Source organism: Microtus ochrogaster, unplaced genomic scaffold (assembly GCF_000317375.1).
Source record: "Microtus ochrogaster isolate Prairie Vole_2 unplaced genomic scaffold, MicOch1.0 UNK24, whole genome shotgun sequence".
Taxonomy (NCBI): domain Eukaryota; kingdom Metazoa; phylum Chordata; class Mammalia; order Rodentia; family Cricetidae; genus Microtus; species Microtus ochrogaster.
The window spans coordinates 1,111,559-1,129,187 of record NW_004949122.1 but is presented as its reverse complement, the minus strand read 5'-3'; the positions used below and the strand labels follow the sequence as shown (position 1 = coordinate 1,129,187).

The 17,629-nt window shown below is 44.0% G+C and overlaps 1 protein-coding gene across 1 annotated transcript; it reads right to left on the bottom strand.

Annotated features, from left to right (window-relative positions):
- Positions 1-72: 72 nt before the first annotated feature.
- Srprb (SRP receptor subunit beta) lies at positions 73-16,208 on the bottom strand. Its single transcript, XM_005367779.3, has 7 exons — positions 16,010-16,208; positions 15,366-15,460; positions 13,153-13,230; positions 9,132-9,214; positions 4,528-4,664; positions 2,687-2,741; positions 73-1,075 (listed from the first exon to the last, which is right to left on the bottom strand). The coding sequence occupies exons 1-7, from the start codon at positions 16,155-16,157 to the stop codon at positions 862-864; spliced, it is 810 nt and encodes a 269-aa protein (XP_005367836.1). The 5' UTR covers positions 16,158-16,208; the 3' UTR covers positions 73-861.
- Between the last annotated feature and the right edge of the window lie 1,421 nt (positions 16,209-17,629).

Below are 17,629 nucleotides of genomic sequence, written 5' to 3'. Positions count from 1 at the left end.
CAGATAGACAGTTATTTATCAAGATACCAGCCATTTGTAAAAGCAATAAAAACACAAATGTTTAAGACAGCATTACTTTGAAAAGGCAACTTTTTTTTAAAGCATGAACGAATTCACTTAAAAATACATACAATGGACTCTTCCCGTTTGTGCTGTTCCACGGCATTTGAGCTGAGGCGACACAACAGGACCTGACCAAGTAGCACAGGCAGACAGCCTGGGACCTCACTCGCCCCCAGAGGCAGCAGTGCACTGTCTCCCTGCTCTCCCCAGGGGAACCTCTGGAGCACACTAAACCACGAGTGTCTGGGGAGCTGGCTCTTACATCCGTCACGTGAGAGTGACTCCAGAGGTTCCCGGCAGGCTTCTGAACCTCAGCTGGAGTGGAGACAGGTCACTGTCAACAGTGCCCTGTGGTTCTGAACCTGTCTTCGCTGTAACTACCTTTATATCTGAGACTTCACTAAGAACTGACAATGCATTAGTTATGCCAAAATACCAGGGGCAACTGGAAATGAACTGGCTCCATAAAAGGGCAGGTCTGGCTCCGGGAAAACGGACCGAAGCAGAGGCAGAGGACAAGAACTTCCCTTTTCTCATAGTAATGCCCTTTCTGCTATGTCACACACTAAAGTAATGCTACACCTACCAAGAGGGAGAACAGGAGAATTAGATAAAAAGGACTAGTTGAGAAAGGAGCTAGAGGGAGGGACAATGCTCTTGAGCTGCAACAATTGTTTCTAGAACACGGAGATGCTGCAGACACAGGCCATGTTCCCTCTTCAGCTCCACACCACCACAGCCCTTTCCCAAACTGCTTGTCAGTCACAGATGCCCAAGGCTTGCAGCCAGGGCTGCCCCTCAGGCGATCTTGGCCAGCCACTTCTCCAAGTCCTGGATGTCGGCGGTGTCGGCATCCCCTCGTCCACCCTTGGCACTACACTCCAAGAACTCCACCTTGAGGGGCAACTGGGAGAATTCGAATTCTTTGCCTTTCTTTCCCAGCTGAACAGGTGCAGTACTGGAACTGTCCAGTGTGCTGGGAGCAGCAGAGCGGGTGACTCGTAAGGTGTTGCTGTGGGCAAAGGAACAAGTCAGAGGAATCATCAGTACCCATTCAAGACTGATAGGCTAGCCGTCAATTTGCTATTAACACTGCTGACTTATCCTTTATATCTATGAACCACTGTTTCAGATAAACAGGTCAGATGGGTCCAACCTGTCTATTAGCCAGAAGTCAGGGGGTTAGGAGACCCAGGTGCCACTAGCTCTTTTAAGCCTAATTCCACTTCTAAGATCTGAATGACACCATAGAAAATTCAGTTTTAAATGCATGTTTTATAAAAAGTCAAGGTTTGGAAACTTCAGCATGGGGAGATAGGGAGCTTTTTATCGTGAGTCTTCTCGGATTTAAAGTTCATACATATGCAGACTTCAGTCTCATCCATCCTGTTTCTTTCCAAGTAGAAAAACCTTCCCAAATTAAGCCACTTTCCTTCCAGCTGCTCGTCCTGTTAGAGAGCACACAGGCAAATGCTGACTGACTTCCTGCTAGGGACTAATATTTATAAATACTAGATCCAACTAAAATAGCAAACTGGGCATGGTGGTGCACGCCTTTAATTGCAGCACTTGGGAGGCAGAGGCAGGCGGTCTCTGTGAGTACGAGGTCAGCCTGGTCTATAGAGTGAGTTCCAGGACAGTGAGGGCTGTGGACCCATCTGAAAACCACAGGCCTTACTCTTACAAAAGCAGTAAGAAAATGTAAATGGGTTTTCTGTGCTGGTCTTTTCTTCTGCAAAATAGCTTTTTAGATCCTAGAAATAGGAACAGCACAGAAGCCTGCTAGGTTCCTTAATGTTCACTGTTTATCTCACTCAACTTACAAGCTTTTCGACACTAAGATAAATAATATTGCCAACAGCTTGAAAACCATGTAAGAAATTACAAAACAGTAACATAGATTTTTATATTCTTCCTAAGTGTTCTTGTTCTGTCAAAAATAATTTCCAGCAGCTACAATTTTTTATTTTATTTTTTGAGACAGAGTTTCTCTGTAGCTTTGGAGTCTGTCCTGGAACTCACTCTGTAGACCAGGCTGACCTTGGCCATTGTCTCTGCCCTCCGAGTGCTGGTATTAAAGGCATGCGCCACCAGCACCAGGCCTAATTTTTAAATTTTATTTTCTGGGACAGGCTCTCACTATATAGGCCAGGCAGGCCTGGGACGCTTGCTTTCCCTGCTTCCAGAGTCCTGGGACTACAGGTTTGCGGGAACACACCCAGCTTCCAATAGCTTTTAATTTTTTTACTTCCCTTTTCCCCTGACCCTCAGTTTTTATTTATGTCACTAATTTACATATTATTTGTACCTTCTAACACTGTTTTACATGCCTTACTATGTGAACAAATACCTTCATTCACTGAAATAAAATTATTTTAAACTTAGTGTCATAAGTCTCTCAAACCTTCCAGCTATAAAAGAACAAAATGAGCTGATGGTTTCAGTAAGTCACGAAATTTTAAAACAGCTATGAACATCATTAGGTTTTTTAGAATTCCACTAATTCTTTCATAGACTATTTAACACATACATTCCACACTAATCTTGACTGTAACTCTGATAACCATAAACAGGCACTGGACGCTTGGGTGCCGGGATGTTTGCCAGCAGTGCATATACTTACAGTTCCTTTTCAAGCTGCTGCTGAATTAACTTCGCTGATTTTGCCATTGCGATATCTGGGGGGAAATAAAAGCATTGTTCTAGATTAAACCTCAATGTGTCTTTGCCTTGGATTTCTACCACAATAGAAAATTCCTATTTATTCCAAGAAGATTACCTCCCATTCCTTTGTTAAATCATTTTTTTAAAATTTATTTTAAAGCCGGGCGGTGGTGGCACAAGCCTTTAATCCCAGCACTCGGGAGGCAGAGGCAGGAGGATCTCTGTGAGTTCGAGACTAGCCTGGTCTACAAGAGCTAGTTCCAGGACAGGCACCAAAAACGACAGAGAAACCCTGTCTCGAAAATCAAAAAAAAAAAAAATATCTTAACTTTATTTTATGTGCATTGGTGTAAAGGGGTCAGATCCCAGGAAACTGGAGTTACAGACAGTTGTGAGCTGCCATGCGGGAGCTAAGAATTGAACCCAGGTCCTCTGGAAGAGCAGACAGTGCTCTTAACTGCTATACCATCTCTCCAGCCCCATTAAATCATTTTTTGTTATGCTATTTCTTTCTTTGTCAAAGTAAATGCTGTATTTGTAGTTTTTTGAAAAATGCTTTAAAACATTAAATGCAATAAGACATATTGTTCTAGTGCTAATGTCCATAAAACTAAGTAAGCTTGAGCTTTCACACCATACGAGCCTTTCAAGCTTAAACCTGTCCACCAGCACTGTGACTGACATTTGATGAGAACTTTAATACGCAACTCCTTATTTACTGTTTAAAGAGAACGTCATACAACCAGCTAATTTTTAGAAGCTGTGGCAAGCATGAAGTACACTGTAGGTTAGAAACAAGCCCAGGAGGGCACAAAACCCAAACCAATAGGTACTGAATACCAATAGGTCCTTATACAAAACAGAGAAAGGTAAGAGCTGGACCTGAAGAGGTGGCTCAGCGGTAAGAGAACTGGCTGCTCTTTCAGAGGATCTAGGTTCGAGTCCCAGCACCCACATGGCAGCTCACAACTGTCTGTAACTCCAGTCCCACAGATCCAAAGCCCTCTTCTAATTTCCTCATGTACCAGTGTGAATACGGTTCACAGACATACATGTAGGCAAGACACCCGTACATATAAAAATTATTTTTAATATTTTTTAAAAGATTTGTTTATTATGTATAGTGTTCTGCCTGTAAGCATGCCTATACACCAGAAAGGGGCACCATAACCCATTACAGATGGTTGTGAGCCACCGTGTGGTTGCTGGAATTAAACTCATGACCTCTGGAGAAGCAGCTACTGCTCTTAACCTCTGAACTATCTCTCCTGCCCCTAAAAATAATTTTAAAATAATACCCGCAGCAGGTATTATTAGGATTTTAAAAATCACTTCTGAAAAATGCTCCAGACTCCTAGGAAATGTAGATGTGAGAGAGTTCTGAAAGACCAACTATCCTGGGTTACTTGAACTGGGCCCAGAACTGAAGGCCGCTGACCCAAGTGTGAGCCCCAAAAGGGGATACAGTTTCCTGTGGTGGAACCTCTCAGTGGTAAAGCTGTTTTACAGAGTCCCCCCGACAATCTCCAGAAGTGACAGTATGCAACCTCACAAACATTTGGTAAAGTAAAATAATTTAGGATCTTCAAAATAAAAAGCACTGTATTATGAAAAAGGGTATAACAACACCTGGTTGCCTGTCCTTAGGGCAGCCTGGTAAAAAGACTGGGAATAGATGAAGATTTAATCCCTTAATTTGTGACACCCCTGTGCCCCATGCTCGACAGTAACAACTGCAGGTAAATGAACTAATTCTCAGTAGCAATCCTAGACCAACCCACTGCCGCCACCAGGGAGCACCTTGCTTATTGCAGGCTATTAAAAAGGATGGTGCATTCTTCAGTCCCATGCTGTCAATGAGGACCTGATAGAGAAACTCGGCCACATCTTTCACCTCCCGCTGGAACGCTGCACTGTCCACCACGAACACCACAGCCCTGCAGTGAGTTAAAGGGAAGAGGCACATGAGTACACAGTAAGTGGGGGCCACAGGACAGGACCCCTGATCTCTCTAGACTCAGCCCTCTGTCATACACACACAAGCACACACACACACACACACACACACACACACACACCTTGACATAATAATATTAGCAATAATAATAATCATACAGCTGTTAAGAAACTAAAAGGACACAAGAAATGGTGTCTGCTCAAGGGCCAGGAAATCATCCTATAGTCCACAATGGAGTAAGAACAAAGAGGAAGACATTTGAACAAGACCAAAGGATGATCTAAAGCTGAACCAACAAACCACAAACCGGCCCAGACCGTTGGGCTAAAGGAGTGTGCTGACCATACAGATAAAGCACACCTTGGAAAGAGTACATATGGGGGTGAGCTGTGGAAAGCCAGGTCAGAGATGACACACTGACCTGTACAGTTTGTTTTTCTGTCCGACAAAGACTACTGGTACCTAAGTAAAGACAGAGAACTCTTGGGACAGTAGCTCAAGAAGAACTATGTGCACATGGCGCTAACCTCAGGCAACAGCAATAATTATCCTGTAGCAGAAACGAAGCCGTCAGAACTACAAACAGGTTCTAGGGTCAGGAGCATGAAGGCCCAAATAAAGAGGGGTGCGCAGAGGCTAAGAGGAACCTGCGCAGCCACACCAAACACCCTGCACAAAGCCTCCAGCTCAAAGGCAGGCTAATGGAGGCTGTGATTAGAAAAATTCCCAAGAACTACAACACCTGCCATGCACAAGTTGACGCTCTCCCTGCACTAAGATCCCAGGCGAAGGTTACATAAAAACCGGACCAGATTCATCAACCCCCATGATACCAACAGATGGAAATAACCCTGGAGTCTACCCTTCGCATCCTAAAGTATCAAAGACTGTCAACCTCATCAGTGACACCCATTCCCTTGAAGGAGGGGTTCTAGACATGCAGTTCCAACACAGAATATCCAGAACCCCCAAACTGGAGTTTAGAGTGACCTAAGCACATAGTCATGGAGATGTGCTGTTGATAGAATGCTTGCACCGCAGGCACAAAGTCTCAGATCCATCCCAGCCAGCATAAAACCAGACAAAGCGCATTCCTGTAACCCTAGCAAGGAGGTAGAGGCAGTAGGTCATAAGCTCAAGGTCATCTTTGGCTAAATATGAGTTCAAGGCCAGTTTGAGTTGTGTGAGGCCCTGCCTCCAGAAGAAAAAAAAAACACCAAAGTTACAGTAAAATCTATGTTTAAAATTATTTTAGAGCAATCAGGGTTCCCTGACCTGTGGGAAGTCCAAGGACCGCCCACCTCCATCCAGGTTTAGTAAGTTGAGCATCCAAACTGCCTAGGCTACCCCAAAGCCAGTATGTGCAGTAGGATCAAAAACCCATTGCCATTGTTCTTGAGTTCTCAGTAGTCCTCATTGTCTGCTATGTAAGTCCGGTTTTATCCCATGTTTTTTCAGCTCTTCAAGCAGATGAGGGAGAGGGACTTGATGGGGGAGGGGGAGGGAAATGGGAGGCGGTGGCGGGGAGGAGGCAGAAATCCTTAATAAATAAATAAATTAAAAAAAAACAAAGAAAAAGAAGCAGGTGTACTTTTAAAGGGTATTTTAAAGACTACATCATAAAAATAGCCTATGAAATAGGCAACTCAGTGGAAAGCTAAGCAGATATAACTTAGCTGAAAAGAACACAGCAAACTAGACAGTAGATCTGAGGGCTCACACAACACTCAAGGGAAAAGGATTTCTTAGATAAACTAGCAAAGAGATGGCAGAGAGAAGGATCAAAAATGTCAGCAGAGTCCCACGCTGTGACAAGTGAGAAAGAACAGACAGTGCCATCTGTCGGCATCACAGGGTTTGATGAACTGGCCCAAGTTTCATGCTAATCTTTCACTGGGGTCTTATGCCTGCAGTGTCCACTTGTGCCCTGCAGCTGTGAGGCAGGAAGCCAGCTGTTTCAGTTTCTTAGGCTGCATTTGAGTGGGAGGCTTTGTTCGGTGTGGCTGGCCCAGCTGTGTGGGACCTGTCAGCCACTGCACCGGAACAGAGGATAGCGTCCTTTGGTGTAGGGTGGTACACTTGAATTCCAAATACCACGAAGCCAAAGACAGATGTCCCATAGGAAAACGACACTGAGAAAAACAGAACCTGAAAGGAAGGAGCAGAATTTGGCAAAGAGCAAAGAAAACAGCAGGTTTACTTTAAGTACCCACCGGATAGGAGAAAAGTGGCCATCACCGGCAGTTACAGAGGCGTATCCCCAAAGAACAGATGGTCTGATGAAGATCAAAACATGGGTGCTTACAGTTCACCAAAAGGAAATGAGTGTGTATTGGATGCTGTTATTTATTGTTTAAAAAAGGGCAGGAATCCAAGAAAGAGTAAAAACTAAAATACTTTAAAATCAGTGATGGGGAAAGAATCTTAAGCCAGAAGCAGAATTTTTAGATGGCTCCGAAGATAGGAGGACTCGCTGCTCTTGCAGAGGACAAAGGTTAGGTTCCCAGTACCCACAGCCCGCAGTTCACAACTGCTTGTAACGCGGTTCAGGGGATCCAGCACCATGTTCTGGTCCTTCAGGAACACGCACATATATGATGTACAAACACACACAGGCGCATGCACACAATTTTTAAAAAAAAAATCTTAAAAAAGTCACAGATCATAGTATTTTCAATTCCCTTGTATTATAACTGAAGTTCCTGTGAACTTAGTTTTATCTTTATATGATACATATTCTATTTATTCAAAATACTTGGATAGCAGAGTACAATTATTCTACAAACTGTAAATTATTTGCAGTTAGTAATAGAAAAAAAAACTGGTTTCGAGACAGTTTCACTATATTGCTTAGGCAGGTCTCAAACTTGCCATTCCCCTGCCTCAAGTCTCCTAAGTACTAAAAGAACACCCTATTATGGCCAAATTTAGCAGTTCTAGGTATGTCTCAATTGTCTGAGGAATAAAAAAAAAATCCTCATCCGTGACAAATTGCTCATCACCATCTTTTTGTGGCAAGAAGCAATGACAAAATCTAAGTCTAGAATGCTCAACAAAAAGGAAGCTAAGATACCATCAGTCAAAAACATGAATACCTCAGGTATAATACTGCCAATTAAACTATCACAACATCATTTCCAAAATGCTTTCCAAATCTAGTTATTAAAATATGCCTTCACATCATTGAAATGTATCATATAAATTTACCTCTTCAGTTCTTAATCAGTGTTAGATAGCAAACATGAAGAAAGCCTTTAAAACTAGAGCGTTCAGATTTTAGGAAAGAACTTAAGAATCAATTGACAGGAGGACTTACACTGAAAATAGCTCTTGAGGCATTGATTTAATGTAACTGAACAACAGACTTGCTGGGCTGCCATGCTGCCTCTAGCATTTGGCGAATTATACAAGGGGGATGATAAGGACAGTTTCTATATCATGCTTCCTACGAAGTGGACTGCTCCAAACCCATTAGTGGGAGAACAAGCAGCAAACAACAGGCTACAAAGCTGTTGTAAGAGCATGCTGCTACTGTAGGGGTGTGGAAGCCTCATCACCCCAAGCCTGGCACTGTGTGACACTACTGAGCTCTGAGCCACAGACTGCCAGTCAGCATCTAGTGTGGAAATCACCTAGGACTTCAAGACGGACCCACACTTATGGGACACAGCTACTGGTGCTTTACAGAAGCCAAACCAGGCCTCTGGCCGGCCTTTCTGAAGATACCAGCTGTGTGCTATCCACACAAATAATTAGCAGTTACACCCAAAGATACCCAGCTAACATCCACTGCATTGTATGCAGAATATGGCTAAGAATTTATGAGAGTTGGATGTGGTGGTGCAAGCTTTTAATCCCAGCAAGACAGAGGCAGGCAAATCTCTCAGTTTGATGCCAGCCTGGTCTACAGAGCAAGTTCCTGGAGCTATACAGAGAAACTCTGTCTCGAAAATCAAAACACAAAGAAAACTCCTTTTCCAGACTCTACCAGCTCTAATATATCATTAAGTCTATCTTTAGAGTTAGGGGATGGAGAGATGGCCCAGCAGTTCCGAGTGTTCTGCTCTTGCATAGTTCAGTTCCCAGCACCCACGTTGGGAAGTTCACAACCACTTGTAACCCCAGCTCCATGAGATTTAACACCCTCCTCTGGCCTACACATATACCTCCACATAAGTGCACATAGCTAGCCTCACATGCATATGGTTAAAAACAATTTTTTAAAACAGTATCTTCAGAGTTACCATGAAATTTAATCATGTTAATGGGAGTAACGCTCCCTGAGAAACTCTCCTACATTCACAATCCTAACACCCCAACGGATACTCCAAAACATCACCTTTCCACCCCAGGGCACCATGGCATCAGAATCTTAACAAAGGAAGCATCATGAGTGGATGCCAACACGGTCCACACTTACACAAACCCATGCCACTTCCTAACTTACCTGGCTGAAGACTTAAAGCGATCTAAGAACTGAAGCCTCAAGCTCTCGTGCCCAGGGAGGTCAATCAAAGTCAGGCTATTGCCCTGAGGACAAGAGTGAGATTAGGTCAGCCTTCAGTTCCAAGAGGATAAATCTGCGCCCTCAGATAGATCACAGGCAGCACACAGGTGCTGTGCTAACGAATCAAGCAGATGATCACTGCAGACAGCGAGTCAGATGGATGTCTGTGGAGCGCTAACCGTCAACACTGATGGAGAAGAGTGCTTGATGAGTATGCACGAGGCACAGAAAGAAAATAATAAAAAAACAGGGGCTGGGGAAGATAGGCCAGTTGGTAAAATGATCTGAGTTTTATTCCAAAAACCTACATTAAGAAAAAAAAAAAGGTCCAGTGTGATAGGGCTACTTTTTGCCTCAACACTGGGGAAGCAGAGACAGGCAAATCCCTGAAGCTCTCTCTCAGCCAGCCTAGCCTACTTTGTGAGCTCCAGGACAGCGAACAGACCATGTCTAAAAACCAATGTGTATGGCATCCTAAGGAACAACACACCCAAGCTTGACCTCTGCACATTCTTGCATGCCCCCACATTATTGCCTCCCCCATATACTAAATAAAAGCTCTGGCAACAAAACAGCATGGATCCTGACATGACATGTATAATGCAATGTAAAATTATGTAAGATGTATAAAATTACAATTTAAGTAAGTGTTTGGTTGGTTGTTTTGAGACAGGGTTTCACTATGTAGCCCTGGCTGTCCTGGACTCACTCTGTAGACTAGGCTGGTCTCAAAATTGAAGAGATCTGCCTGCCTCTGCCTCTTGAGTGCTGGGATTAATGATGTTCACCACCACCACCCAGTTTAATAAATGTTCGTAAGAGAATGAAGACACCTTACTGTCTGAAGGAATCACAGAAGCACGGTCTATCCAAGGCTTAGGAAATACACTAATATGAGTATAAGCAAACTCATATGAAAACTGGTAAATATTCACAAACAATGTAAAAACATACAATTTATAGCATGTATTACAATTAATGAGATTCTCAATCTTAATGAAATATCCACAGTTTTGACTTTTGAGTTTTAGATATTTGTACATTAAGTTCACCATTTATTTGTTCCAATTCTGTCAGTATTTTGTTTGAATTCCTGGTCCCCTACTTAGCAAACTCACTATGCTCCCTAGGAGGTGCTAGTCACCATCCTACGACCTCATCCTTGGAACATGCTATTGTAGACATAAATAAAACTGTCAGGTGTGGTCTGGTACATCTGATGGATGATTCAGAACCATCCATCAATTCTCACACTGACCTAATTCTCAAGCAGCTATGACCATGGTGTCTGCAGAAGTCAGTACCACATACAGACTGTGCACAACCCTCTGGATTCATTATGCCCGAACCTTCATCGGCAACATGTCTAACAGCTTTGCAGCTCTGTGCTAGTAAGAGCCTGGAGAGCCCATGCTGAGGTCTACCACTCTCTTTCTGAAGCAGTACTAGCACTGAAACACAGTGTTAGTGATCCAGTAGACACGACTGTACACATTACTGCTTAGACTGGAACAGAACACCAGGGAGTGGGACAGGAAAGGGATGAGCGTTCTTTATGTTCAATGAAGCACAATGCAGGCTCATGTGCCTGAGGAACATTGTCTATTAATTTTAATAAAGTATTTAAAATTATTTAACCCAATATGAAGTATTATTTCAGATTTATTTATATGTGTGTATATGTGTACATGAAAATGTGGATGATCATGAGGCCCAGGAAAGGGCGTTAGATTCCCTGAAGTTACAGTTGTGAACTGTGGGATATGGGTACTAGGAACTAAACTCCAATACCCTGGAAGAGCAACAGTGCTCTTCATTGTTGAGCCCCAGAATCAGGCTACAAAAATCCACCAATACCAAGTCACCCTGGAACTCCCCAGGCCATCCAAGAAATCCTATGTAAGCTCTGTACCTGTTCAGTTTGCTGCTGCTTCTCACCCTAAAGGCAGCCACCTCCCTGGATTCTTCCTTCCCAACAAACGTCAAGTGAGGTTTGTTGTGCACTGTGACTTTCGCTGGAGCAAGTCAGAGCAGAGCAGAACTGTAACCCTGTCGCTGGGGAAGCTTTCCCCTAGCAGAGCGGAACAGACTGTAACCTTGTCGCTGGGGAAGCTTTCCCCTAGCAGAGCAGAGCAGACTGTAACCTTGTAGCTGGAGAAGCTTTCCCCTAGCAGAGCAGAGCTGTTACATTCCCGGGAACTTACATAGAGCTGTGACACTGTTGCAGGAGACACCCTTCTCAGCAGAGCAGGGCTGCAACAGCTTCACTGGGGAAATCCTGCCCTTACTGGAGCAGAGCTGTTGCACTTGCATTGGGTACCTTTCCCTGGAGCAGGGCTGTACGCTGATACCTTACAGTGACTTTATAGTATTCCTTGGCTCCTAACTGCCAGGGTACCTTTCCATCTGAGCTGCAATGCTTACAATGAGACCTTGTCTTAAAGACAAGAAAAAACTAAAATAAAGTTCTGGATCAAAGAAGTACCATTGTAGAAAAAACAGCTAAATGGCAGACCCTATTTGCACAGTGCTTAATTCTGAAGGCACCAGAAAGGGGAGGAACAGGGGCTCTAAAAGCACAACTCTTAATTCGCCTATCCATCCATCCTTCCTTCCCTCATCAGCCACGGAGCCCACCCCCCACCCACCAAAGCTGTTAGCACTGTAATCAGCTCGGTAGTTCCCATCTGCGCCTTCTAGCAACACAGGTGTGCAACAGTCATTCTTCTGATTCTTCGTGGGTATTTTTGAAATGCACGGTGTGTAGCCATCACAACCATGCTCATAAAAGCAAAAGATTGTAGCAACATTAAATACTAACAATGCTCTGACTAAATAAAAATCTAACTATGGCACAGCTTCTAAAAAACGTCAGGGTAGCGGAAACAGGAAAAGAAAATTATTTTTTTTGTAAATTAAATCACTGCTTGGCCTATTAGCTTTAGCTTCTTATTGACTAGCTCTTACATCTTAATTTAACCCACTTCTATTAATTTGTGGCTTACTAGCAAGGTTTTGTCCAGCATCTATCTCTGGCGAGGCTAAAAGGCGTCTCCCTGACTCCACCTTCTTTCTCCCAGCATTCAGTTTTGTTTTCCCCGCCTAGCTCTGTTCTGCCCTGCTATAGGCTCAAAACAGTTTCTTTATTCATTAACCAATAAAAGTAACACATATACAGAAGGACTTCCCACACCATCTCAGTATTTTAAAAATATAAATTATTCTTTATTTGGGTTTCTAATATGCTACTTTCATTATGTTGAGGTATATTACCTCTACTCTTTTTTTTTTCTGAGCTTGAGTCACAAACAGTAATTAGCATAGACGCTTTCAAGGCCACAATCTTTTTTTTTTTTTTTGAAAATTACTTTTAAGTAAATGATTATCCTATGTCTATGTACTACTCTTGTAGCAGAAAAAGACCCAATGCCCACTGAAACTTACGGTAACCTTGAATAGACAGAACCTAGAAAGAAAAAATTTTGTGACATAACCCTGTACATGTTATGTTACAAGGAGAGGCATGACAAAATCTGCTACCAAGAATATGTTCTTCATAAAAGCAGGCTACAAATGATTCCTACATCCTACTCCTGTCAACTCGACACAGCCATCTGAGAAAAGCCTCAACAGAGTCCCCTCAGACTGGCCAGTGGACATGTCAGCGGGTTGTGTTCTCGACTGCTACCTGATGTAAGAGGGCCCAGCCCGATGTGGGTGGTTCCATCGTGAGGCAGGTGGTCCAGGGGCATGAAAAACTCAAGCTAAGTAAACCAAAGAGTGGGCCAGGACAGCCAGGCATCTGCTTTGTAGACCAGGCTAACCCTGCCTCTGCCTCCCGAGTGCTACCACCGCCCACCTGTTTCCTTTTTTCAGAGTATTTTCTCACAACAATGGAAATGAAACTAGACTTCACAGCAAGAAGAGTGTCAGATTCTAGAACAGTCCACAGACACCTTACCCTGTTATTGTTGACTTTGTATGCAGCAGAACTGTCTGTAATCGAAGTCTGTGTGTCTCTGTAGTGGCCAGTTAGCAACTGTAAAAAAACCAACATAGACCAGATCTGGGTGAGTGCACTATAATAACACCAAACCCAATTTAAAGAACACCATTTTAATTCTGTCGAGCATAAGGTCAAATGAATGAACGCTACTTGGAATAGTTGGAAAGGATCATACTGGCTTACTTTTAATCTATAGAAATTTAACAAGTTACAGGCTTTATTCCTCTTTTTTGCAGTGCCAGTGATCTAACCCAAAGCCTCAGACATGTCGAGTGACACCCTAGGCCGAATGTTATTTTTTTCAAATGGCAAGGGGCCAAATTTACCGAGCGGTAAACATTTAAACTATCAACAACTCAAGGTCTGAGGAGATGTTCCAGCAGATAAACATCTGCCGTGCAAGCCTGACAACCTGAGTTCAGATCTTTTGAGCCCAATAACAACAGATCTAGTAATGTACACATTCGTAATTCTAGTACCCTGATGGGGAAAACAGGAGGAGGAGACGGGAATTTCCAGAAATTCAGACTAGTTAATCTGGCGCAGCAATGACAGAACACCAACACCGTCATCCTCTGACCTCCACGGATGTGACAGGGCACACATGTATCAGCACTCACACATGAACACACACACACACACAGATTAAATAATAATTTATACCTGCCAAAGGAAGAGTGGAAATTCTCCACAGTAAGACACGCTCAGTTAAAAAATACTGGCTACAGAAAACTGAGCATTAATGACAGGAAGCCTCACTAGCTTCAACTGTCAAAGGAGGGTCTTTCTGCCATGTCTTTGACAATGCTGGGCTAGAACTGGCCATGCTAGAACTATCTTACGTCACAACAAAAGTTACTGGGCTTCCTTTTTTCTTTGATTAAGTGGTGAAGAAAGAGTAATAAAGCAGGCTAAACTTAAAAGCACATGTCTGTAGCCATTATATTCCAGGTCAGCCCAAGAAACTGAGACTGCATCTTCCATCGTGTGTGTGTGTGTGTGTGTGTGTCTACACTGGAGGCTGTGTTCGCTCACTGAACCTGGAGCTCACCAACTAGCAAGGCTTGCCGGCCAAGGAATTCCAGGCATCCTCTGTCTCTACTGGGATTATAAGCACCTCTGGGTATGGCTTTTATGTGGGTTTCAGGGATCCAAACTTAGGTCCTCATTTTTGCCAGGCAAGCTCGATGGCCTGGGCCACCTCCCCAGCCCCAGACCATATATTCTATCGATATCATCTGACACAGCAAAGACATTCGTTGCCCATGCCACTGACGAGTGAAGTCTGGCATACATCTTCAACATTTCCCTGCCATCCTTTAAACTAAACAACGTATCAGCCAATATTCATGCCATGGATCACTTTCAGGGCGTGACCATGAACTTCTTGAGGAATCAGTCAGCAGGCTAGGATGCCAATGTCTTCACCCAGTCTTGGTTCAACTGCAATCACAACATTGCTCCTGATACAAAGGGTGTTCTATAAGAACCAAAGAGCTACACAGAATTCACAACACAGATTACAAATGAGGAAAATATACTGTTTTGAATTTTGGAACATTTCCTTTTACGGATGCTTAAGTGATAAAAATGTATGCAAATATGCCAAAATTCAAAACATCCAAAATCGGAAACAATGAAAGTCTCCAGTAGGCTCTCAGAAGGGGTTCTTATCCAACAACAACTCTTCTGGCATCTTTACCCACAAAAATATATTTACAGAAGACCCTACAGTAACGACTAAATGTGTACGTGTGTGGAGGGCAGGAACAGGTTTTCCTAGAGCCTTTTTGTATTCCCAAGTAAGTCAAGAATTAACTCTCAGGATGGAACGAGGGTCTGTTAAGTTGGTTAAGAACACATACCACTCCTGTAAGGAAGGGAACTGAGTTCCATTCCCAGCATCTGGCAGCTCAGAATAGCCTGTAACTCCAACTCCACAGAGTCTACACATCTGGCCTCTACAGGCACAGGCCCTCATGTGCACACATCAACACACATCCATATAATTAAAAAGAAAAAAAAAACTTAAATAAAATATTTTTAAAAACTTGTCCCAAACTTGCTGACACAGTGTCCTGTACTAAATAAACCACAAGATGACAGGAATACTGACATGCCATGACAGTTCCTAGTACGTTTAACAGAGGTGGGAAACAAAGCATTACCCTGACAAACAGCAACGTTTTCCCCGAGTCACAAAGCCCAACGAAGAGAACAGCTCTCTGACTGCTCTTTCTGCTCCAGATGAACTTCCAGAAAACTGCGGAGAAGAGAAAAGTAGCCTTCATTTTCAAGGGCATTAACAGGCATTTGCGACAAAACAACGTGTCCGTCTGCATTAGTTTCACTGTTACACCCCATTAGAGTTATAGTTAGGAACCCACTGAGTGCCAGCCACTATCGACTGTCAACCTTTCCACACCTATGTCCCTCATCCTAACTGTGGAGACCTCAAGTATCTACAGAACGATGAATCTGGAAAAAAATAATAATAATGGCTTGCTAAATCTGATTTGATGAACTCCGCTTTTCCTTAGTACCTCAGTAGCCCAGCACCCAGCTCCCAGATAGAAGCAGCTCAAAGTTGGTGTGAGCGATGGCGACGGCCGCCCTCTGGGCTCAAGAGCACAGGGGAGCCTCGGGCACTCCTGTCCCAAGAACTAGGTCACTTCGGAGTCCCGGTTCGACGCCGCTGCGTTCTGGAGGGCGGATGGCAGAAGAAGGGAGCCTCGCCTCTAGCCTCCCAGGCCTGCACCGCCGAGCCCCAACTCCGCCACCCCGCCTTCGCCGCGCCCGCCTGCCGTCTCACCCAGCGTCAGCAGGACTGCGAACAGAGCCACCGCCACGGACAGCAGCGTCGGATCCCTCTGCTGCAGCTCCTGCCGCAAGGAATCGAGGTAAGGCTGGAAGGCGCCCCCGGCGCTGTCCCCAACACGCCGGGTGTCTACGGAAGCCATGAGGGTAGGTCCGTAGTCTTCCCGGGCTGCCTAAGCGACGTGGCTCTAGACTCCGCGCCCCGGGACGCAGAGCATCACGGGAATGGTAGTTCATGACAGTTCCCTCCTGCAGGCCCTGAGGAACTCCAGGTGCCTGATGGGAGTTGAAGTTTTGTGGTTTCTACAACCCAGTTAACTGGTCTACTGATATCTTTACGCTTTGGGATGTGTATGCACCGACTCTGTCTTCTTTGCGCGTCTTCCCCCTTACATTTAAAATTTTATCTTTGGAGAATTTCATACATGAATGTGTGTTTTAGTCAAATCCACCACACTACTCCTTTTTCTTTTTTTTTAGATTTTTGAAAGAACGATGAATTTGAGCAAAATTAATGACTTGCAAATTTTCACTTGAGAATTTCTACTCTGCCTTTACATGCTCCGAGACTTGTGAGGCAAGAGATGTGACAGCATGAGCCCCCGTGCGGAATGGGAGCCCACAAAGACACGCAGAGTCCTTCATGGAATCAGAGAAAAGTAGCTAGAGATGGACCCGAATCCTAAAGGATTCGGTAACCTATGCAGGCAGCTAAAGAAAAAAAGATGTGCCGAAGAGAAGCATGGGTAAAAGTCAGCGACATATGGGAAGCTCAGTAATTCTGTGTCCTCAATTGACACGCTCAGTGGGGAAAACTCAAATGGCTGCATTTTAAAAAAATGCAATCAGGAAAATCAGTACTTGGTGGGTTTGGGGGACATCGACAATAAACTGATCATTTCCACCCATAGAAAGCAGGCCCTACTCAAACCACACAGACCATTTGAGACCTGAGGTAGACGAGTTCTCCCAGATTCTCAAGAGAACTTGTTTATAAAAGATTTTCAAGGTAAATCTTTGACTTAAGATTTCAGCAGGAAATCGAAAACTTGCCAAATGCGTACTACAATTTAAAAACACCTCTGCTGATCAGAAATGGCCAAGCCTGGGGAGCTGTGTTTGCAGTCTCTGTCATTAAGCAGGTGTCATTGTTTTAAAGTGTGTGTGTGAGTTAAAGTATAGGTATGACTGGGTGATGACAGGAGAAGTCAAAGTTCCTTAAAGACTAAATAAAAGACGTCTTTACAATTCCACATTGCAGCACGAAACCCCAACTCTGAGGCACCAGGAAGGGGGGAATGGGGCTCTCCCTTTCTCACAGCGTAGCAGTGAGCAGATAGGAAGAAACGTTTTTGATTGGGTAGGGAATAAAACAGATGTTAAGGTTTGTGCTTAAAAGGCCCCCAGCGTGATTTAGACACACCACAGATGAAATCAGCACACTTTGGGCCACTCATTTGGCCTTGTCATCACAAGATGCTGAGTGACTGGTTACAAACTATGTAAAAAAATTGAATTGAGCCTGGCGGTGGTGGCGCACGCCTTTAATCCCAGCACTCGGGAGGCAGAGGCAGGCGGATCTCTGTGAGTTCGAGACCAGCCTGGTCTACAAGAG

Excerpts from the sequence above, each read along its gene's own strand:
- Srprb (XM_005367779.3), bottom strand. The coding sequence starts at position 16,157 with ATGGCTTCCGTAGACACCCGGCGTGTTGGGGACAGCGCCGGGGGCGCC. Across the intron at positions 9,215-13,152 it reads ACAAAGTCAACAATAACAGG|GGCAATAGCCTGACTTTGAT; the intron begins GTAAGGTGTCTG and ends TCTTGTCCTCAG. Across the intron at positions 4,665-9,131 it reads CGCTTTAAGTCTTCAGCCAG|GGCTGTGGTGTTCGTGGTGG; the intron begins GTAAGTTAGGAA and ends AACTCACTGCAG.